At 42.7% G+C, this 23392-nt stretch overlaps 1 protein-coding gene across 7 annotated transcripts in view; it reads right to left on the bottom strand.

Annotated features, from left to right (window-relative positions):
- Positions 1-23392, bottom strand: part of Prmt7 (protein arginine methyltransferase 7) — a 52751-nt gene that overhangs the window by 28436 nt on the left and 923 nt on the right. For 6 of the 7 annotated variants that reach the window (XM_029563952.1, XM_008833993.2, XM_029563953.1 and 3 more), the window contains exons 2-5: positions 20500-20674; positions 14280-14316; positions 9829-9978; positions 4319-4427 (exon numbers count right to left, since the gene is read on the bottom strand). In XM_029563952.1, coding sequence (XP_029419812.1) covers positions 4319-4427; positions 9829-9978; positions 14280-14316; positions 20500-20594 — 391 coding nt within the window. In that variant the 5' untranslated portion in view covers positions 20595-20674. Of the gene's footprint in view, positions 1-4318; positions 4428-9828; positions 9979-12641; positions 12740-14279; positions 14317-20499; positions 20675-23392 lie in introns of those variants that run through there. The other variant, XM_029563960.1, reaches the window with a different exon arrangement.

Genomic DNA, 23392 nt, shown 5'->3' on the forward strand with positions numbered 1-23392 from the left:
ACAAAAATAAATAAATAAATAAATAAATAAATAAACAAACAATAAATAAATAAATATAAATAAATAAATAAATAAATAAAAACAAAAAAGTACGCTAGGATAAGCAAAATGAGGAGACATTAATTGGGGCCTGGGAAGAGTGTCAGGAAGGATGGAATGGCAGAAGCACCAACACTGAGAGGGAAAGCAGAGGAAGGCATCTAACTTGGCAATGAGGAGACCACTTATGTCAGGGTATAGCAGGGCACACCTGTAATCACTTCAGGAGGCAGAAGCAAAGACTGAGTTTGAGGCTAGCCTGGGCTACACAGTGAGATTCTCTCAACAAAACAAAAAACAAAAGTGCTCAGAAGTCAGAGGCAGGCAGATCTCTGAGAGATACAGGCCAGCCTGGTCTACAAAGCAAGTTTGAGGCCAGCTGGGGCTTCAGGGAGACCGTCACAAAAAAACAAACAAACAGAAAGATGGGGGACTAGAAATCAAAGTTCCATTTACAAGGCATTATAGACCAAGTAGGTTGACAATTTGTTCATTAAACAAATACCCATGAATCCCTTTATGTCCCAGTCCCTGTGTAGATAATGGAATCATTAATAAAAACTACATAGTTCAGTACCTCATGTCTGTTGTGTGGGAACTCAGACATCAGACACACAACTAGGTACACAACTACTTAATTATTTAGTTACTGCAGTGGTAAGTGTTCCACAAGGAAGTATAAGGGAAGCATACAAGAGCCTGGCCTGTTCTTGGGTCTATGTGAACAACACGGCCTAAAAGAGAGTAAAGAGCAGTCACAGAGACAGTGCTCCATGGAAAGGCTTCCTTACAGGTCAATCTCCATGCTGTCAAGACAAACTGAAAGAAATGTACGATCTGGCATGATGGTACATATCTGTAATTCTAGCACTCGGGTGGCTGAGGCAGGAGGACTAGGAGTTCCAGGCTAGCCTGGGCTACATAGTAAAACCCTGTCGAAAAGGAGGGAGAGAAGAATGGAGGGAGGATCAGAGAGACATGCTGTGGTTACAGGGAGACCCTGTCTCAAAAAGACCATAAAAAAAGAGAGAGAGAGAGAGAGAGAGAGAGAGAGAGAGAGAGAGAGAGAGAGAGAGAGAGAGAGAAGAGGTGGGGGGAGAGAACACGAGAAGACGCTCGAAGGCACACAATAGGTCTCACATTGGGCAGAGAACTCAGGATCAGGTCCTAGGACCTGCACTAGGTTGCTCACAATAGCCTATAACTTCAATTCCAGGGGATCAGACACCCTCTGGCTTTCACAGGCACTTACATGCATGTGGTACATATAAACTCATATAAGCATACACATACACATATATAAGAAAAAAATTTTCTTTTATTTAAATATAATTATATATATATTTGGTCTTTTTGAGACAGGGTCTCCCTGTAGCCCCAGCTGACCTGGAACTCGCTATGTACACCAGGCTGGCCTTGAACTCACAGAGATTCATCTGCCTCTGCCTCCTGAGTGCTGGGATTAAAGGCGTGCGCCACTACGCCCAGCTTAAATTATATTTTTTTAAAAAAGAAGAATGGGGGTTGGAGAAATGCCTCAGTAGTTAAGAACATCTGCTATTCTTTCAGAGGAGTGGGGTTCAATTTCTAGCGCCCATAAGGCATCTAATAACTGTCCATAACTACAGTTCTAGGGGATCTGACACACTCTTCTGGCCTATGTAGGTATGGCATACAGGTTGGTGCACTTACATACATGCAGGCAAAACACTCAAACACAGAAAATAAAAAATAATAATAAATTTTTTAGAAAATTTAAAGAGGAATAGGCTTTAAAATGTTACTTTGTTATTTCATCAACCTGACTTTAACTAATGAGGGTCACAAACTGCACATAATAACAATTATATTAAAATTAGTTAATTAAGGGCTGGAAAGATGGCTCAATGGTTAAGAGTACTTGATGTGTTTGCAGAGGACTGGAGTTCAGTTCTTAGCAATCAAATTGGGTAGTTTACAACTGCCTGTAAGTAGGAGAGCCAATGCCCTCTTTCAGCCTCATCAGACACCTGCACGCACGCACACGCGCACACACACACACACACACACACACACACACACATTTAAATCTAAAAAATAAGTTAATTATTTAAAAGTCATTAAGCTAATGTAACAGGGGTGGGCATAAGACCCCAAGTTTGATCTCCAGATCTTAAAAACAAAAGGCAGACACAGAAAGTATACCCTGACCACTTAAAATTTTATTTCCTTGAAATTCTAAAAATTTTTTTTTTTTTTTTTTTGGTCTTTTTGAAGTAGGGTCTCCCTGTAGCCCCAGCTGGCCTGGAACTTGTTATGTAGACCAGACTGGCCTGAAATTTGCCTGCCTCTGTCTCCCAAGTGCTGGAATTAAAGGCGTGCTAGAATTTTTAATTTACGTGAAAGAAAGCCTATCAGTGAGTGCCTAGGTCAGGGCCATGTGGGGCTTGATTGCATTGGGGTCATGAAGAATCTTTTGAGCATGACAGAGACAATCTACTATCTTGATTATGGCAGTAGTTACAAATGTGCCTCCAGGCCGGGCATGGTGGCACAGGCCTTTAATCCCAGCACTTGGGAGGCAGAGGCAGGCGGATCTCTGTGAGTTCAAGGCCAGCCTGGTCTACATAGTGAGTTCCAGGACAGTAGCCCCAGTCTCAAAAGGACCAAAAAAAAAAAGTACCTCTATTTGTCAAAATTCATCATCAAACTATTGTATATTCATATTTTGTTTTCTTTTAAATTTATTTATTTTTATTTTATGTGTACAAGTGTTTTGCCTGCATGTATATTGTTAGTCTTGTTTGTTTTTGAGATAGGGTCTAGCTATATAGACCAGATTGGCCTCAAATTTACAAGCCTCCTGAGTGCTGGGATTAGAGACATGCACTAAACTATATTCATAAATTGAATATATTTATTAATGTCAATTAAAACTGATATAATGGGCCAAGTGTGGTAGCACATGTAGCCATTGTTTGAGGCCAGCCTGAGCTCTACACACACACACACACACACACACACACACACACACACACACACAGTTTTTTAGACAGGCTCTTGCTATATAGTCCAGGCTGGCCTGAAACCCAGGACCTTCTACCTTAGCTTCCCAAGTACTTAGAATTATGTAGCTTAAATTATTATTATTTTAGGGTGCTAGGGATCAAACCCAGGGTCTGGAGCATTCTAGGCAAGCACTATTCCCCAAGTAATTTTTAAATGGGAGAAAAAAAAGGCATATGTGGTGATACACAGGCCTGCCATTCTAGCATTTAAGAGGTACAGGCAGGAGGAGCAAGGCCAATCTCAGCTACAGAGTGAGTTCAAGGTCAGCCTGGGCTGTATTAGACCCTGTCTCATAAAACAATAATAATAAAAGTAAAATAAAATTTAAAATAAAATATTGACCTTAAGTAGATGCTTCAATTCTAAAGTACCGCCTTTAAAACTGGTGATATTGCCAGGCGTGGTGGCACACGCCTTTAATACCAGCACTTGGGAGGCAGAGGCAGGCGGATCTCTGTGAGTTAGAGGCCAGCCTGGTCTACATAGCAAGTTCCAGGTCAGTCAGGGCTACAGGGAGACCCTGTCTCAAAAAGACCAAAAAAAAAACAAACAAACAAAAAAAACCTAAACTGGTGATGTCTATAAACAATCACAGCCTTCTGCCTACCCCATACCTCGCCCCTTTTAGCTGTGTTCTCCAAGTATCAAAGGCATTTGAAAGTTTAGAAATTTCCAACCCCTGGGCTAGAGAGATGGCTCAGCAGTTAAAAACGCTGTCTGTTCTTGGAGAAGACTTAGGTTTGAATCCCAGCACCCACATGGCAGCTAACAACTGTCCGTAACTCCAGTTTCAGGGGATCCGACAGCCTCTTCTGTCTGTGGGTACTGCAAAACATGGGTACACTTACCTACATGCAGGCAATACACACATACGTATAAAATAAAAATAATTTTGAAAGTTTTTAAAAAAAGGAAATTTCAAACTCCTGACTGTAAAGACTCTTCTTGCTACCTGAGGTTTCACCAAAGTTGGGCTACTCAAAAATCTCAACATGCTTAAAGCAAAAGGTTTCCTTTGGGTGACTGTTGTTATACTAGACTAGCTCTGCTTTATATATACACCTGACTTGTTTTAACTAACGGAGAAGTAATTATCAAGAAAAGCAAAAGTGCCTACAATCAAAGCCATCATATCCAGGACCTAGATTTACTCTGAGCAGCAGGAAAAAAACCTTTTCTACTCTCAAACAAGAACAACTAACACTTCCCACACAGGATGTATATCTCTCACCTGGTCCAATCGTCACCTCAGTGGAATGCTTGTTGATAACTTTAATCTTATCACTGAATCCATTTTTCTCCACTATCTTTACAGCAGCTTCAGCCATAGGCTTAAAAACCTGGAAATCACAGGGGGTAGGGGTAGGGGAGAAAAATGAGCAATAGGTTACAAAAAAAATGTCCTACCTACTCAAGGACTCAAGGCTAGCAAGACAGACCTTGATTCTGGTCCTAACATTTTGATGCTAAAAATGTTTTATTCTCCAAATGTCTATCTTGAAAATGAATATAAAAGAAAGAGATTCAGCCAGGTATGGTGACTCATGCCTATAATCCTAGCACTCAAGAGGCTGAGGTAGGAGGATTATCACGAGTTCAAGGCCAGCCTGGAAACCTGTCTCAATAGCACCCCATGTGATAAGGTTCAGCTTAGATGTTCCCACTGCATGCCAAATTGAACAGGGATGAGGGAATCCTGTACTACCTAGTATGGGCAGTAGGTGTCAATGCCATGTTAGAGATGCCAAAGAGCAAAGATGCCCCACAAACCTGGGGCATGTGCTTTATTCTCCAGAGGTTAAGGGAGACTATAACTATGCGAAATATAAGTATGGACAGGCTAACAACCATCTGTAATTCCAGTTCCAGGGGATCCAATGCCCTCTTCTGACCTCTTTGAGCACTGCATGACACAGGTGCACTTACATACATGCAGGCAATACACTCATATGCATAAATTAAAATAAAAATTTTTTGCTTTTTAATTTTAAGGTCATTAATGACCTCCTATTGCCAAATCAACAACTTTTTCTCAGTCTTCACTCAGCCCAACCTTTATACCAAACTACACTGTCCAACACAGTAGTTATCTTGTGGCTACTGATTAAAATGGGATGAAATAAAAAATTCAGTTCAAGTGCTTGGTAACCACATGTCAGGGGCGACTGTATCAGACAACACTGCCATAGACAATTTCATCATCACAGAATCTTCTGGACAATGATGCTTTCTCCCATCTATACATATTGATCACTTGTTCCTGTCCAAGGTTTCCACCTGCTCCATTGGTTTCCGGAGTACTCTGCCCTCTGGGGTCTGTTTGAACTTAACTTATTTGCCATAATTCCTCAGCCAGTGAAAAAATGTTTCCAAGGTTTGCACTTTTCTTCTCCCTCCCTGACCAATCTCAGTGCTAGCTTTACTTGTCATTTATTGGCAGAGGGTCCCAAGTCCACTTGATTATGCCACTTTTATGTTTGTGTGGGAGAACAGAACCAGAAGCCTGCTTTCAAGTCTAGCTTTTATTTATATTTTTCTTTCTTCCTTTTTATTTTTCTTTTTAATATTCTATTGAATATTGAATAGTGTGTATATATACATACACACTACATTTTATCTATGATCTGTTGATGGGCATCTAGGATGGTTTCAGTTCCTGGTTATAGTACATAAAACAGCATTTTACTCTTTTTTATGAAATTCCAAGACAAGTACAGTCTCTTCTATAAAAGAACTCTCAGGACTTGATCTCATGTAGATCTCAAAACAGTTATTCTTTTTCTTTCTTTTCATTTCTTTTAAAGTTTTATTTTTATTACTTTTAATTATGTGTGTGTATATATCTGCATGTGGGTTATGGGTACATGGGTGCAGGAGCCTGTAGAGGCCAGAGGCATTGGCTCTCCCCTTGAGCTAGAAGTGTAGGTGGTTGTGAGCCACCCAACATGGATTCTGGGAACCAAACCCACATGATAGCTAACAACTGTCCATAACTTCAATTTCAGGAGATCCATCTCCCTCTTCTGGCCTCCACAGACATTACATGCACATGGTACATTTACATACATACAGGCAAAACACTCATACATGCACACACAAAATAGAATACCTACCTCAAGATGGGAATGTAGCTCAACTGGTAGAGTGCTTGCCTATAATGCACGAGGCACTGGATTCAATCCCCAGCACCACATAACCAAGACATGGTGGCACATACACTTATATAAACTCATGAACTAGAGGTGAGGTGGAAGCAAGGGGATCTGAAGTTCAAAGATCATCTCAGCTACATAGTGTGACACCTTGCTCAAAATAAATTAATTAAATAAATAAAAAATAAAAATAAAAGGGAAAAAGAAAAACTAACTCAGAAACTAACATTATAGCTAAATTCTTAGCTGGGCATGGTGGCTCATACCTATAATCCCAATACTTTATAGAGGCTGAGATAGGAGGATTTCCATGAGTTCAAGCCCAGACTACACTACAGAGTGAGACACTATCTCAAAAACTACAATAAAACTCTATTGTGGCATAAAAGTCCTAGATGACCTGGCTACAAGCTACCTTCTTGGATTTCTCTACCATGACACCCTCTGCCAAAATACTGCTCTTACCCAACTACCATATTTCCTCAGTCTAAGTACTTTTAATTTTTTTTTAACTTTGTGTATGAGTATTGTGCCTATGTATATAAGTGCGCTTGTGTCATGCAATGCCTGCAGAAGCCAGAAGAGGGTGTCACATTCCCTGGAACGAGAGTTAAGAGATGATTGTTAGCCACTATGTGAACCAGGTCCTCTGCAAGAATAGCCAGTGCTCTTACCACTGAGCCATCTCTCCAGCCCAAGTGCTCACCTTTTAAAAGAAATTTTATTTATTTTAAATTATGTATGTGTTGAGGGGGTGGGTATGTAAACATGAGTGCAGGTGTCTGCAGAGAACAGAGGCATCAGATCGCTTAAGCTGGAGTTATAGGCAGTTGTGAGCCACCTCATGTGTATATTACTGTTTGACATAGGTGTTAGGAATCTAAGTTGGGTCTTCTACAAGAGCAGTAGGTACTTTTAACTGTTGAGCCATCTTTCCAGCCCATACTTGCCTTTAACAAAATTTATTTTATTATTATTACATGTATGTATGATGTGAGATGCTGTGTATACATGAGTATGGGCACACATCTACCATAGAGTGTGTAGGTCAGAGGACAACCCTTAAAAGTCTACTCTCGGGCTGGAGAGATGGCTCAGCGGTTAAGAACACTGGCTGTTCTTGCAGAAGACCCAGCTTTGAATCCCAGCACCCACATGGCAGCTAACAACAGTCTGTAACTCCAGTTCCAAGGGATCTGACAGCCTCTTCTGTCCTCTACGGGCATTGCATGACATGGGTACATTTACTTACATGCAGGCATAACACTCATACATGTAAAATTTAAAAAAAAAAAAAAAATTTAAAAAAAGAGTCTACTCTCCTTCCATTGTGAGATTCAGGGTTCTAATTCAAGTTGTCAGAACGACAAGTCACACTTTTATCCACTGTGCCATCTTGCTGACCCAAATGCTCATCTTTTTAGACCTTGAGATTGCAGACCACACTATAGGGATGACACAGTGGGGCATTAGAAGGAGTCTAAGTAAAACATATACTACTGTCTACCTGAGGATGTTATATAAGCACAAAGTTTCTACCTTGTTTAAGGCACTGTCATTATTTTCCATTTACCAAATTTCCAGTTATAGTATACAATATTTACATTATCAGAAAAATAACATGTTTAATGTTTTATTAAAGGAAGATATGGAGCCGGGCATGGTGGCACACACCTTTAGTCCCAGCAACTCAGGAAGTAGAGGTAGGTGGAATTCTGTGAGTTCGAGGCCAGCCTGGTCTACATAGCAAGTTCCAGGCTAGCTGGAGCTATAGGGAGACCCTGCCTCAAAAAGACAAAAAAGAAAAAAGAAAAAGAGAAAGAAAAGAAAGGAAAGGAAAAGAAAAGAAAGTGTTAAGGCTAGCGAGATGGCTCAATGGGTAAAGACATCTGCTGCGGAGCCTGACAACCTGAGTTTAATCCCTGGAACTGCATGGAAGAAGGACAGAACACATTCCTCTGACCGCCACACATGCACCTATACACACACAAAATATATAAATATGTAATAAAGAAATTTAAGAACTGAGCGTAGTGGTGTACAGGATTTCTGTAAGTTCCAGGTCAGCCTGGTCTACACAGTAAGCTCCAGGGCAGCCAGAACTACATAGTGAGACCTTGTCTTGAGAAGAAATGAAAGGAAGGAAGAAAATGGCAGAATGGTGAATTGCTGAATGTAACAAAATAGCTGGTTCTATAGGAACATTTAGTCTTGTTGCTCATTCAAAAATCCCAATGTCACTGGGCATGGTGGTGCATGCCTTTAATCCTAGTACTCAGGAGGCAGAGGCAGGAGGATCTCTGAGTTCCAGGCCAGCTGGCTGGGGCTAAAGGGAGACCCTGTCTCAAAAAAGACCAAAAAAAAAAAAAAGTAAATTCTGTGTGTGTGTGTGTGTGTGTGTGTGTGTGCGCGCGCGCGCGCGCGCGTGCACGCACCTGGAGCGATGACTCAGTGGTTAAGAGCACTGGATCGATTCCCAGCACCCACGTGGTAGTTAACAACCGACCATCTGTTAACTCCAGTTCCAGGGGATCCAACGCCCTCTTCTTGCCTCCTTGGGCATTGCACGACACAGGTGCACTTTGCATACAAGCAGGCAAAACACTCATACACATAAAAATAAAAAGTCTTCAAAAACTTGCAGTCCAAGTATGGTGGCACACTCAGGAGGCAGAGGTAGGGGGATTAGCCTACCTGGTCTACATAGTCAGTTCCAGGCTAGCTAGAGCTACAAGGAGACCCTATCTCAAAAAACCAACAAACCAAATGTTTTTAAAAAACTAAATCGGGCTGGACGTGATGGTGCATGTCTTTAATCCCAGCACTTGGGAGGCAGATCTCTGTGAGTTCAAGGCCAGCCTGGTCTACAGAGTGAGTTCCAGGCCAGCTGTGGCTATAGGAGACCTGTCTCAAAAAGACCAAACATAAAAAAATTGATTAATTAATTAAGTTGGAGTTGGGCATAGTGGTGCACACTCTTATTCCCTACACTTGGAAGGCAGAGACAGGTGGATCTCATTATCGAGGCCAGCCAGGTCTACATATCTAGTTCCAGGCCAGCTGGGGCTATAGGATACCCCCAAAAAAAGCCAAAAGTCAAAAAATTGATACTGTTTTTGTTGTTTGTCTCTGGTAGCTGAGGTTATGCAGGACCTGTCTGAAGTCCAGGATGACCTTGAACCCCTAATCCCCATTTCTACCTCTGGAGTGCCAGCCTATGTGCCATCACCCAAGTTTATATGGTGCTGGGGACAGAACCCAGGTCCTCCTACACCCTGGGTTGAGACTCTACCATCTGAGCTACATCCCCAGCAAAAATTTTAATTGAAATCTCAGAGCACAGCAGAGGCATCACTATTTTTTAAAGCTCCTCAGTGAATCTGACACAGAGCCAAATCTGAGAGCCACTGTTTCAGAGCAGAAAACAAGCTCCTGGGGAAAGAAATTCTGTCTGGTTCATCTCTATGTACAGAGAGCTTGGTTGTGTGCTTGGCATGGAGCAATCACTCCAATGTTTGTCAAGGGACAGGGAAAATTCAATACTGCAGGGCCTTCACACACACGGCATAAGACAAACAGTATAGCTTACCTCAATAGCATAGCAGAAGTCAGCACCTGCAGTCAATGCCATCATTGACAAGAGTCCTGTGCCAGTGCCAATGTCAAGAACCAAGGCCTTATGGCCCCTGTCTTTCACTCTGCTCACAGCAGCCCGGATACCCTGGTAATATTTTATATTCTAAGAGAAAAAGAAAAATAGCTATCATATCACATACCATAAACAAGTGGAAAAGTGATTTATAGACCTGGAATCATGGTTGGCAGCACCAGTTTAGGTCAGAACCCTATGTTCTTCTCAATCCCTAGTGAACAGCACTTGCCAGCTAAGCTAGACAGGTACTGCAAGACTCCAAGATGACAGGGGTCAGCCTCTTGCCCTGTATTAATCAAGTTCCTCTTTTCCACACTTCTGATTTCTGTTTAGAGATAGAGGGCCAGAGTTCTACAAATGATTGTCCTCTTTCCAGCTGTTAAGTATAGTGAGCCAATAGAGACACAAGAGGGTGATTGGCAGGTAGGAACAAGGAGAAAGTGTTCCTTCCTGTAGGCAGGTTCCTCTCAGCAGGTACCACCACAGCTGATTTATAAGGTGCCACAGCACAGACTGCTGTGCTTCATGTATATTAGGCAAGGACTCTTATCAACTGAGCTGGCCCTAGAGAAGGGATGAGGCATTTTATAAGCTAAGTATCCTAAAACAACAAAATGCAAGGGGCTAAGAGAGCACTGGCTACTCTTACAGAGGACCCAGATCTGATTCCCAGCATCCACATGGCAGCTAACAACCCATGTCCATATGTAACTTCAGTGCTGGGGGCATCTGACTCTCTCTTTTGACCTCCTCAGGCAGCGTACAACACAGATGCATTGATATCCATACAGGCAATACACTCACACGCATAAAAATTCTTAAAATAGCCGGGCAAGGTAGCTCACACCTGTAATCCCAGTACTTGAGGAAGCAGCAGAGGCAGGCAGATCTCTATGAGTTCAAGGCCAGCCTAGTCTACATAGTGAGTTCCAAGTCAGCTGGGGCTACAGGGGAGACCCTGTGTCAAAAAGACCAAAAAAAGAAAAATTTAAAAATAATAAAATTGCCAGGCATGATGGCACACACCTTTAACCCCTGCACTCAGGAAGCAGAGGCAGGCGGATGTCTGTGAGTTCAAGGCCAGCCTGGTCTACATAGTGAGTTCTAGGACAGCTGGGGCTACAGGGAGACCCTGTCTCAAAAAACAAAACAAATGCAAGGCTTGGGACTGGATAGATGACTCATGAGTTTAAAGCATATACTACTCTTGTGGAGAACCTGAGTCAGAGTCCCAGCACCCATATTGAGGTGGTTCACAATTGCCTGTTAAACTCTAGCTCTAAGGGATCTGGCGCTCTCTTCTGGTCATCATGGGCTCTGCACTCACGTGTACATACCTACACACAGGTACACATACATACACATCCAATTTTTTTTTTTTCTTTTTTTGGTCTTTTTGAGACAGGGTCTCCCTGCAGCCCCAGCTGGCCTGGAACTCACTACGTAGACCAGGCTGGCCTTGAATTCACAGAGATCCACCTGCCTCTGCCTCCCAAGTGTTGGGACTAGAGGCGTGCGCCACCGCGCCTGGCTACACATATAATTTAAAATAAAAATAAAATCTTTTTTTAAAAAAGGCTGGGGGGGGGCGCTGGAGAGATGGCTCAGCAGTTAAGAGCACTGACTGCTCTTACAGAGGACCAAGGCTTGAATCCCAGCACCTACATGGTGACTAACAACCATCAATAACTCCAGTTCCAGGGGATCCAACACCTTCCTCTGACCTCCACAGGCATTGCATGATACAGGTGCACTCACATACATGCAGGCAGTACACTTATACACATAAAATAAAAATACTAAATTTTTTAAAAAAGGTTTAGGGGCTGGGGAGATAGCTCAGTAGGTAAAGTGCCTGCCACACAAGCTTGAGGACATGAGTTTGATTCCCAACACCCATATAAAAAGCCTGGCATAGAAGCCAGGCATGGTGGTTGCATGCCTTTAATCCCAGCACTCGGGAGGCAGAGCTGGCAGGTATTTGTGAGATGTAGGAGTTTTTTTTTTTGTTGTTTTTGTTTTTTTTTTTTTTTTTTTTTTTAAAAAAATTTTTTTTTTTTTTTTTATTTTTTTTTTTCTTTTTAAACTCACCTTCCCTTTTTTTTTTTTTTTTTTTTTTTTTTTTGGTCTTTTTGAGACAGGGTCTCAAATCAATTTTGTACAGAGATAGTCTGTACAAAATACAACAAAATTTAATAAAAACAAATAAAAAAAAACAAGCAAAAAACACTTTTCCTCCTTATTAGCTTTTTAAAGACCGTTTCATGGGCTGGAGGGTAGATCAGACAGTAAAGTGACTGCTTACCTGAGTTCAATCCCCTGAATCCACATTAAAGAAAGAAAACTCAGGGGGCTGGAGAGATGGTTAAGAGCACTGACTGCTCTTGCAGAGGACCTGGGTTCAATTCCCAGCACCCACATGGCAGCTATGCAACCGCCTAGCCAATTCCTACCTCTTACTCTTATCATGCCAAGATGTAGGAGTTCTAGGCCAGCTAAGGCTACAGGGAGACCCTCTCTCAAAAACAGCCAGGAATGGTAGTGTATGCTTGGAACCCATGGGAGTTGGGGGTGGCTGTGGAGATCGGTGGATCCCTGGAGCTCACTGGTCAGACAGTCTAGCCAATCGATAAGTACCCAATTCAGTGAAAGGCCCTCAAAATTGAGGAAGCTATAGAGAAATTTACAATAGAGGAATATACCCAGCATCAACCTAGTGCCTCGCCACACACATGTGCACACACACATACCTAGACACAAAACAGTCCACACACACAGCTCTATGCAAAAGAGAAATGTTCTTTGCCCTGCTATTCATCAAGTTGACTGCTTTTCTTCAGCTACAGACCTGAAAAAGAGAGAAGCTTAAGTCTTAAATAACAGAGTCATCAATACTCTATATTTGGCCTTTTGAGGAGCTGAAGAGCTAACCCAGGGCTCCCACATGCTGAGCAAGCACTCTACCACTAAGTTACATCCCTTGTTCCTCTGGAGAAAAGTTACATAGTCAGACCGACCCTTGGGCTGCCACACAGGAAGGAAACAAGGAGTCCAACATAGGTAAGTGAGGCTTAGCAGTGACTTGGGGTTGGAAGAGCAGTAGAATTTGATGACGGATTGCAGGTTCACTGGAAGAGAGGATTTTCCTTCTGGCTTTGCTGATTGGATGGAATGCCCTGTTGCCAATTGACCCGGAAGGTACGGCAAGGTTACCCTATGCAGGTCACATTAAAATCAGAATAGCTCATAATCATGAGAGTCCAATAATAAGCCAAGCCCATTATGCTACAGAACTAGTCAAAAACCAGAACTGCTTTTTCCCAGATAGCTCAGTAAAGACACTCAGGTGTTTAATAAAAAGTAGGGAGACAGCCAGGTCTCTGTGAGACTGAGGCCAGCCTGGTTTCTATAGTGAGTTACAGGCCAGCTGGGGCTACAGGAAGACCTTGCCTCACCAAAAAATAAATAAATCACACTGTACCAATGAATATACACAACTTTTATTTGTCAATCCCATCTTGTGTGTGTGATATATTAATGTGCACGTGTGAGGGTTGTGTCCTCTCATGTGGGCATATGCAGAGGCCAAAGCCAGAATCTTCATCATTCTTTACGGTATGTAAGACAGGGTCTCTCAATGAATCTTAGGTGCACTGGTTCGTCTAGACTGGCTGGCCAGCAAGCCCCTACAATCTGCTTGTCTCTGCCACCCCAGTGCTGAAGCTTCAGACACATACTGACATGCCTGGCTTTTACTTGAGTGCTGGGAATCAGAACTCAGGTCCTCATGCTTGCATAGCAAGCACTTTAAACTGAGCCACCTGCCCAGCCCTTGCTAACTGTATTTTAATAAAGCTGTGGGTGGTTGTGGAACACAGCCAGAGGCAGGGCCCAGCATTCCAACTGAGTTTCTGACCATTACACCATACAGCTCATTATCAATGAACAACCTGATTCCTGGGGGAGTTTCAGACTTCCATGTAATCCATGATTCCAAATTAGCACATGAAGATTATGGTTTCCAAGCTAGAGAAGTAGTTCAGGAGTTAAGAGTACTTGCTATTCTTCCAGAGGGCCTAGGTTTGATTTCTAGAAGCCACATGGTGACTCTGTCGCCCTCTTCTGGCCTCCACAGGCACTGCACATATACCATACAGGCAAGCAAAGTACTTGTACAAATAAAAATAAGTCATTTTTTTAAAAAGATTATGGTATAGCCAGGTGTGGTGGCACACACCTTTAGTCCTAGCACTCAGGAGGCAGAGGCAGGTGGAGCTCTGAGTTCAAAGCCAGCCTGGTCTACACAGTGAGTTCCAGGCCAGCTGGGGCTACAGGAAGACCCTGTCTCAAAGAGACCGAAAAAAGATTACGGTTTCCTTTATACTTACTCTGTCCTTATCATGTAGCATATCAGCATAGGATGACCTAAAAAAAAAAAAAAAAGTCAGGTCAGAAACCTTTGCTAATAATGACATACATCAACACTTCAAAGAGTTCACATATATAAATGCAGTACTCAAGTAAATGGAACAAGTGTGTCATCCTTTTTAAATTATTTTAATAGCCCGGTATGGTGGCCCCAGCCTGTAATACCAAAAACTTGGGAGGCTGAGGAAAGAAGACATGAGTCTAAGGCCAGCTTGGGCTATACAGCAAAACACTGTCTCCAACAAAACAAAACAAAAAAAAACTTTCTAATTACATTTATTTGGGGAGGGAGGGTGTGTGCACTATGGTACATGTGTGGAGGTCATAGAACAAATGTAGGAGTTGGTGCTCAACTTTCACCACATGGATCCCCGGTCATCAGGCTTGTTGGTAGTTGACCTGTAGAAGTAATTTTTTTTTTTTTTGAGTTTCACTATGTAGCTCTAGCTGGCCTGCAACTCATTAGGTAGATCAAGCTGGCCTCAAAGAGTGATATGCCTGCCTCTGCCTTCCGAGTAGGTCACCATACCCAGTTATAAGTGATTTTCAAATATATATTTGTTATGTATATGTGTACATGTGGGTGCACATGCCTCAGCACACATGTGGTCAGAGGACAACTCACAGGAATTGACTCCTTTCACCTTTACATGGGTTCTGGGGATAGAACTCAGATTGTCAGGCTTGGCAGCAAGTGCCTTAACCTCCTGAACCTTCTCACCAGCCTGGCATAGTTAGTCTGTAATAGAAATTCACAACTATTAACAACCTGATCACATTATATACTTTCCTCCTCAGGAAAAACTCACACTCAATACCCCTAAACTTGATCTAACTTTGCATAATACATGTACACCTTGGAGTGATCCCATGGATTCCATACTAGGGATGTGGCATTACTAAAGCCACATTACGTAAGGTTGTACCTGAATAAATAACAGCCTGATTCTTTGCATTAAGTTTCAGTAGTCAAGAGTGGATCCATTCAGGCATGGTGGCACATGCCTTTAATCCCAGCAGAGGAGGCAGATCTCTGTGAGACCAGGCCAAGCCTGGTCTAGTGAGTTCTAGGCCAGCTGGGGCTACAGGGAGACCCTGGCTCAAAAAGACCAAAAAAAGAGCGGGTCCAAACCCCAGGAGTTTACTCCTTCAGAATTCTCATGGAACTGTGCTCCTTAGCTGGGCTTCACTCAGCTTCAAACAGTATCTCCAGCATCAACTGGGGAGCCACAAGCGTGGATCCACTCTTATCAGAGAATCTTGCCCTTTGATCCTGAGGCCTAAAATATCTCATACACAGTGTCAAGCATACTCAGTTATTCTGTCTTCAATGAGGGCAGCATATGAATGAACATGAAAAATATGAATATGCTGCTTCCAGCATTCTGATATGCACAACCACATTTAATGACTGTCTTGGGTGGAGGGGAAAGTGGGGTCCAGAAGGATCAAGGTCAGGTGCCCAGGTCTCAAGAGCACATGGCTCAGTGAGCTTGTTTGTATTACAAACACAAGGTTAAATAAAAGCCATTAGTCCAGAGTCTGTCCACATGTAAGTCATCCCTACACAGGGAGATGAACTGGGAAAAGTATACAGCTGCTGTATGTGAGAGGATCATCATGCCCACACCTTCATATCACATCACTAAATACAGTGCTGTATTTTCTACCACAGCAACTAAATATTCTAAAATCCAGGCAGGAATGAAGATCAGTGGCAGAATGCTTGCCTAGCATCTAGCATGCATGAAGGCCTCAATTTCATACTCGGCACCAAAAAAAAACATATATCTGAAAACTGGTGAAGTCAAGATACTAAGCAGCCACAGGTCAAACAAGCTTTCTGGAAGTTCAGCGGAGATCTAAGGCACTCTCACTAAAACAGGCCTCCAGCTTTTGGCTAGTACCAGAACTGGGAGTTTCCCTGAAATGCATATTCTCCTGACACAGACACGCTCTGAATCAGGTCAGGTTGAAGTCTGTAAATTCCACTTGAACCAATGCTACTGTAGGCAATTTAAACTTCAGCTGTGTACACTCTACACTTTGATGAACACTATATTGAAAGAGTATTTTTCATTTTAATTCGCCTATGGTCCTTTTGTTTGTTTACTTTCCCCCCAGACTTAATGTTTGTTGTGTGTAAACTTCTTCAGGTTAACTTTAAATATAAATATACAGCTCAAGAATCAAACTATATTAAGAGTTATCCTTGGGGGCCTGGGGTTGCCGCTCATGTGTTAAGCAGAGGTGAGGGCTGGGGTAGGGAGTAGAGGTACAATCTTCAAAGTCTCACTTTAGCCTCTATCTGCCTACTGCACCGCTTAGTTTTCTTTAAAGATTTTTTTTTTTTTTTGGTCTTTTTGAGACAGGGTCTCTCTGTAGCCCCAGCTGTCCTGGGACTATGTAGACAAGGCTGGTCTTGAATTCAGCAATCTGCCTGCCTCTGCCTCCTGAGTGCTAGGATTAAAAGCGTGCACCACCACACCTGGCCTTTAAAGATTATTTTTAAAAAATTGTGTCTCTGTGTGTGTCTGGGGCGGGAAGGGGGATGTGCACATGTGCAGGTATCCACAGAGGCCAAAGGTGTTGGATTCCCTGGAGCTGGAGTTACCAGGGGTTCTGAGGCACCTGACATGGCAGCTGGGAATCAATCCTCCGGAAGAGCAGTATGCTGAACCATCTCTCCAGTACTGTACTGGTTAGTTTTAACTGTCAATTTGACACAACCGAGAATCATCTGGGAAGTCTTAATGAGTAATTATCTACATCACATTGGCCTGTGGGCATATCAGTGGAGGGCTGTCTTGTTAAATGAAGTAGGAAGACCCACCTGAATGTGAGCGGCACTATTTGATGAGCTGGGCCCTGAGCCATGAAGAGAGCTGAGCATAAGCAGCAAGCAAGGAAGGATGTGTTTATTATTTCTTGCTCTTGACCATGGGTGTCATGTGATCAGGTGCTTTAGCTCCTGACACAATAAATTTCCTGCTTTGATGAACTATAACAACCTGGAATTGTGAGCTAAAATAAACTCTACTTGATCATGGTATTTTATCACAGCAACAGGAATGAAAACAGGACACCCACCTACTCCTATTCGCATTGTCCAGAGATGTACTGGATAGCTTCAGTTGACAGACCTAGGAAGAGGAATCCTCAGCTGCAGAACTGCCTCTATTGGACTGGCCTGTGTCCATGTTTGTGAGGCATTTGCTTGATTGTAGAGTAATATGGAAGGGCCCAGCTCACTGTGGGTGGTGCCACCCCTGGACAGGTGGTCCCCATTTATATAAGAAAGCAGGTTAGGCATGGGCTAGTGGAACAAGTCAGTAAGCAGTGTTTTTCCAGTCTCTGCTTCAGCTTTTGTCTCCATGTTTCTGCCCTGAGTTCTACCCGAGTTCCCTCAAAGATGGACTGTGATCAGGACATGTAAGGCCAAATAAACCCTCAAGTTGTTTTTGGTCAGTGTTTTTATTGTTGCTGTTCTTTTTGAGACAGGGTCTCCTTGTAGCTCCAGCTGGCCTGGAACTCACTATATACAGACCAGGCTGGCCTTGAACTCAACAGAGATCCACCTATCTCTACCTCCCGAGTGCTGGGACTAAAGGCTTACACCACACCCGGCCTTTGATCAGTGTTTTATCACAGCAATAAAAGCGTAATCAGGACAAAAGGTAACCATTTTTACCAGTTTCCAGTCTACTCCTAGTGTTTCTTTGTACAAAAATATGTTTCACTTTATTTCTTATAGAAAAGCAATATAATTCTACACTTGCTTTTTCCATGTAATACATATAATATATTGTGGAGGTCACTCTACCAGTAGAGAATGAAATGAAAATTAAGATTTTTTTCACTTTTTTTCTTTCTCTCTTTTGAGACAGGGTCTCACTATGTAGCCCCAGCTGGTCTGGAAGTCGCTATGCAGACCAGGCCTGCCTCTGCCTCCCTGAATGCTACTCATCAATCTTTTACAGTTGCACTAAACTCCATTGTGTAGATACACCATAGGTTTGCCCAACACTGTTGATGGATCTCTGTGATTTTCAATCTTTTGCTCTGCTGACTGAGAATAAAAACAATCCAAGAATAAAAAGAAATACATTTATTTGGTGCTAGCTAGGATTGCAATCCAGAAAAACAGATTTAAGCATTGCTGAAAATGTGGTCCCTACTCTGTATGCGTGGATGCACGTGCATATGTTGGTACAAGCTTATTGACAATGGAGGAAAACCTCCAGAATCAATCTCATGAACACTACCCAAGTCAAGACAGGGTCTCTCACGGGCCTTAGAGCTCAACAATTAGGCTAGACAGGCTGGCCAGTGAGCTCCAGGGATCTTCTGGTCTCCAAGTCCCCAGTGCTAAGATTATAAGCAGGCACCACCACATACCCAGTTTTTTTTGTTTGTTTTAAATGTGGGTTCTGGAGGCTGAACTCACGTCCTTTTCTGTAATCCCTTTATCAATTGAGCTATTTCCTCAGATGTCCCTCCCCACTTATTTCTTTGATAAAGATTTTATTTTTAATTATGTACATGAAGAACAGGTGACTATGGAGTCCAGAAGAGGACCTCAGAACCCCTGGAGCTGGGTAAGCAGTTGTGAGCTGCCTGTTGTGTGTGCTGGGAGCTGATCTTGGGTACTCTGCAAGAGCAGTACATGCTCTTAACCACTGAGTCATCACTCTAGCCTCCTCCTTTTTTTTGGGGGGGGGGGTCTTTTTGAGACAGCTCCCTATAGCCCCAGCTGGCCTGGAACTTACTATATATAGACCAGGCTGGCCTTGAACTCTCAGAGATCCACCTGCCTTAGCCTCCCAAGTGCTGGGACTAAAGGCGTACACCACCATGCCTGGCTAATATATATTTTTTAATGTGTATCAGTGTATTGCCTGCATGTAGGTAGGTGCACCCTTGTCATGCAAAGCCGAGGAAGTCAGAAGAGGGCGTCAGATTCTCTGGAATTGGAGTTACAGACAGTTGTTAGCTGCCATGCAGGTGCTGGGAACTGACCTTGGGTCCTCTGCAAGAGCAGTCAGTGCCCTTAACTGCTGAACCATCTCTCCAGCCCCTCCTCCTCACTTTTCTTTGGTTTTTCTGTTTCTTTTTTTGAGACAAGGTCTCCCTGTGGCCCCAGCTGGCCTGGAACTTACTATGTAAACCAGGATGGCCTCAATCTCTCAGACATTTGCCTGACTTACCTCCTAGGAGCTGAGATTAAAGTCCTGAGCCACCACATGGCTTCCTACTCACTTTTTAAGAGACATGTCCACTTACCAGCTTCCTGGCATATTAGCCACTCAACTCCCCACCACTCTATTGATACCACTTTCCTCCACCACCAGCTCACTCCTGTTACTAATGCTTGTCATCAGTACTCAGGACTTCTCAGCAGCCTGACCCTGACAGATGCTTCCTTTTCTTAAACTCCTTCTTTTCATCTTAACCTTTCTTCCTAGTTCTCCTTCCTAGTTCTCAGCTATTGAAGGACTCCCTCAGTCCTCTGCTTTTCACATCCCATACCCTCTTTGAGATGCTGCAACTTCTCCCACTTTCAACTCTTCTAAGTACTGCAAAGTCTCAAGACCCCTGATTCTGTCTCCCACTGGTATCACTATCTGGATAGCCAAACCTTAAGAGGTCATCTCCATCACCTTTCCTTCCCCAACACTGCCCATTCCTCCAGGGATCACCCCTCTCAGGGAATGGCATCTCCATCCAAAAGAAATTTTGGTACTTCCTCAATTTTTTTTTCCTCCTCATTGCATCTAGTAAGCTAGCAAACTGACTCCCTAAACACTGTTTTCATCTCTCTTCACTTCCACTGTCTACTTTGGGATTACAGTAACCACCCTCTCTTCTCTCCAACCCACTTCTCACACTGTTCTAAGTGTTCTGAAATGCACCCTGATCCCATTCACCCACTTAACATCTCAACTGCTCAGAAAATAACATGGTGTTGCATGCCTTTAGTCCCAGCACTCGGGAAGCAGAGGCAGGCGGATCTCTGTGAGTGCAAGGCCAGCCTTGTCTACACAGTGAGTTCCAGGACAGCTGGGGCTACAGGAAGACCCTGTCTCAAAAAGACAAAGGACAAACAGATCCCAAAATCTTCCAAAACAAAGTAACACTGCACCTTACCCCTACAACTGACTGTAAAGCAACCCTTGTTACCTGGCAATCTCCTGATGGTAATCATAATGTTCATCTTCTTCTAGCCACTCCACAGATCCGGTGGTTGGATTGGCCCGGCTACAGAAGACCTTCATGGTGTCAACTAGCTCCTCAACAATTGGAGAGAAACGTAGCCTTTGACAGCTTCTTTCAGACAGATTTGGATGTCAGAAATCTATTCAATTATGACAGGGGACAAGAAAATGAAAGGAGGGGGAAAAAAAAAATCAAGAAACAGACAAAATGTCAAAATTATTTTAACAATTTATTAATCAATATTTTAATATTTAATATTTCCAGCAAGATTGATTTAATTATATACACAGCATATACCATCAAAAACTATAGTAAGAGCCAGGTGTGGTAGCATGTGCCTATAATCGCAACACTCAAGACACCAAGGCAGGAGGACCTAGAGTTCAATGCCAGCTTGGGCTACTCTGAGACCTTGTCTCAAAACAAGAACCCTACTCCGCCCCACCCCACCCCCCACACCAAAAAATTTCATAATAAATGTGTAATATAATGCTGCCTGGAAACTTTGACACTCTTCAGAGATTCCAACAGGGTCAAAAGTGCCTCACAGGTTCACTTGGGTACAGCCCGCAGGTAAAGTGTGAAGGAAAAGCCACAGAAAGGGCTAACAGGAAGAGAGCAAGAGGAATAGACATGATGCCTCGGCATTTTAAACAGAGAAAGGAAAAGCAATCTAGGAAAAATCTTATCTAAACAATAAGACACAGCCATACATAAACATGGATAATCCCAAGAATATAAATGTTGGGAGAAAAATAAAAGCAAGCCAGGCGTGGTGGCGCACGCTTTAAGTCCCAGCAGAGGCAGTCGGGTCTCTGTGAGTTCAAGGCCAGCCTGGTCTACATACAGAGTGAGTTCCAGGCCAGCTGGGGCTATACAGGGAGACCCTGTCTCAAAAAATAAAAAAATAAAAAAAATAAATAAAAGCAAATCAGAATGCATACAATATGATTCCATTTATATGAAATTCACAATCATGTAAAATGAAACAATTTCAAGAACAATGCAGTGTTCTTCAGGGATGTCACTAAAGAGCAGAGAATAAAGATAGTAGTTACTTTTATGAGGAAAGGGAAGGAAGTAGGATCAAGGAGCCCCACACAATGGATTTCAGTAATAATGCAGTTTGAAAGCACTGTTCAGCACCCATTCAGAACCAATAGCTGTTTCATACTCCCTGCTTCTGATGCTTCGGAAATCTTCTAAAGGCATTTACTGGCCAGTTTTATTTTGAAGCTGATCTCCAACTTACAATGTAGTTGAGGACAACCTCAAACTTCTGGTTATCCTGCCTCCTCCTCCCTAGTACTGGGATGACACTCGTGTGCCATCATGCATGTTTAATGCCAGAGCTTTGTGCATGTCAGGAAAGTACTCAACCACCTGAGCTACAGTCCCAGCCAAGTTAACTTCTAAAATCCCAGAATATCTATGCTTTCATCTAGTGGCTCTCAAATGTTCTAACAACCACAGTAAGGGAAAACCCTTCAATTCTTCTCCTTCTCTTCCTTCTCCCTCTCTCTCCCTCCCCTCCCCTTCCTCTCTCAGGGTCTTGTTAAATATAGCCCAGGCCTCACTCAAGATCCTTCTGCCTCAGCACCCCCAGTATTAGAAGTGCTGGGATCATAGTCTTTTTTAAGATGCTTTAGAAAACTATGTTCACCGAATGAGGTAATAGAGAGAAATTTTATTTAGCTGAATGGATAAGAGATGGATAGGATTGGGGGGGGGGAATGGAATAATTTATCAAATTAGAAAGGCTTAAACAATCCTGCTCATTGGATAAAGCTTGGCTAGAGTGAAAATGAGTAAGGGATCAAAAATGTCACTGGATCCATAAGTGGAAAGATCCTGAAACCTTAACCTGTAGCCCACGGGATCAAAATTGTGACGTCAAAGATTTAAGATTGCGCTAAAAACTAACCTGGCAGCCAAAGTCTACAAAATCAGCCACTGGAGAAGCAGAATTACTGAGGCAAGTTCATGGTCAGCCTGGGCTACACAGCCAGACCCAGTCTCAAAAAACAACAAAAAGAAAAATCATGTTTTCTCCTTTTGGGGCTGGACATATGTCAAGTGTGTGCCTGAAACACCTCTAGACTCTAGATTCTGTTGACAGAAAAAAATTCAACTATCGCCTCAAAAAGGGATAAGAGATAGTTTAGCCTGGGGCCAAATATGAGTGACCATTGCCTGGGAATAGATTTAGGTTATCCCAAATCCTGTGTTTCATGAAGTTTTTATAGTAACAGAATAAAGTCATAAATTAACTGGTGGAAACATTAAGTAGGTGGTCACAGAAAAGTGGAGAGAGATTTCAACTATAAGCCTCAGATGCTGTTTAGCCTTTTAGTCCATGGAAACCAGGATTTTGTTAATACATCCCAAAGTTTTTAACTGTTACTCCCACACAGATGTGGGCAAGGAATGGCTATTTAGGAGACTAAAGATAGCCCAAGATAAAGTAATCAGGCTCTGGCCCTGCAACATTCAATCTCTCCACAATCACTGAAGTTCTAATCAATCAGCCTTGCAGAAGGTTGTTTGAAGTTTTTTTCTGAGAACTTTGATTCACAATTCAATCAGTCCCCAGCACTGCAAAAAAAAAAAAAAAAAAAAAAAAAAAGGCCTTAGCACAGTATGAACTCCTTCTAGGCTCTCCCCCCAAGCCCTCATATTTCATGCCCTTACAACATGCATATAGTGCCCATCCTTGGTGCTCCTACAGCACTTTTGGTAACTAGTATTCGCTGATAGAGGGGATCCGACAACCTCTTCTGTCCTCCACTGGCATTGCACGACACTCGTGCACTTATCTACATGCAGGCAATACACACATACACATAAAAATAATAAA

This window comes from Nannospalax galili, unplaced genomic scaffold (genome assembly GCF_000622305.1).
Source record: "Nannospalax galili isolate Female #2095 unplaced genomic scaffold, S.galili_v1.0 scaffold410, whole genome shotgun sequence".
Classification (NCBI taxonomy): Eukaryota; Metazoa; Chordata; class Mammalia; order Rodentia; family Spalacidae; genus Nannospalax; species Nannospalax galili.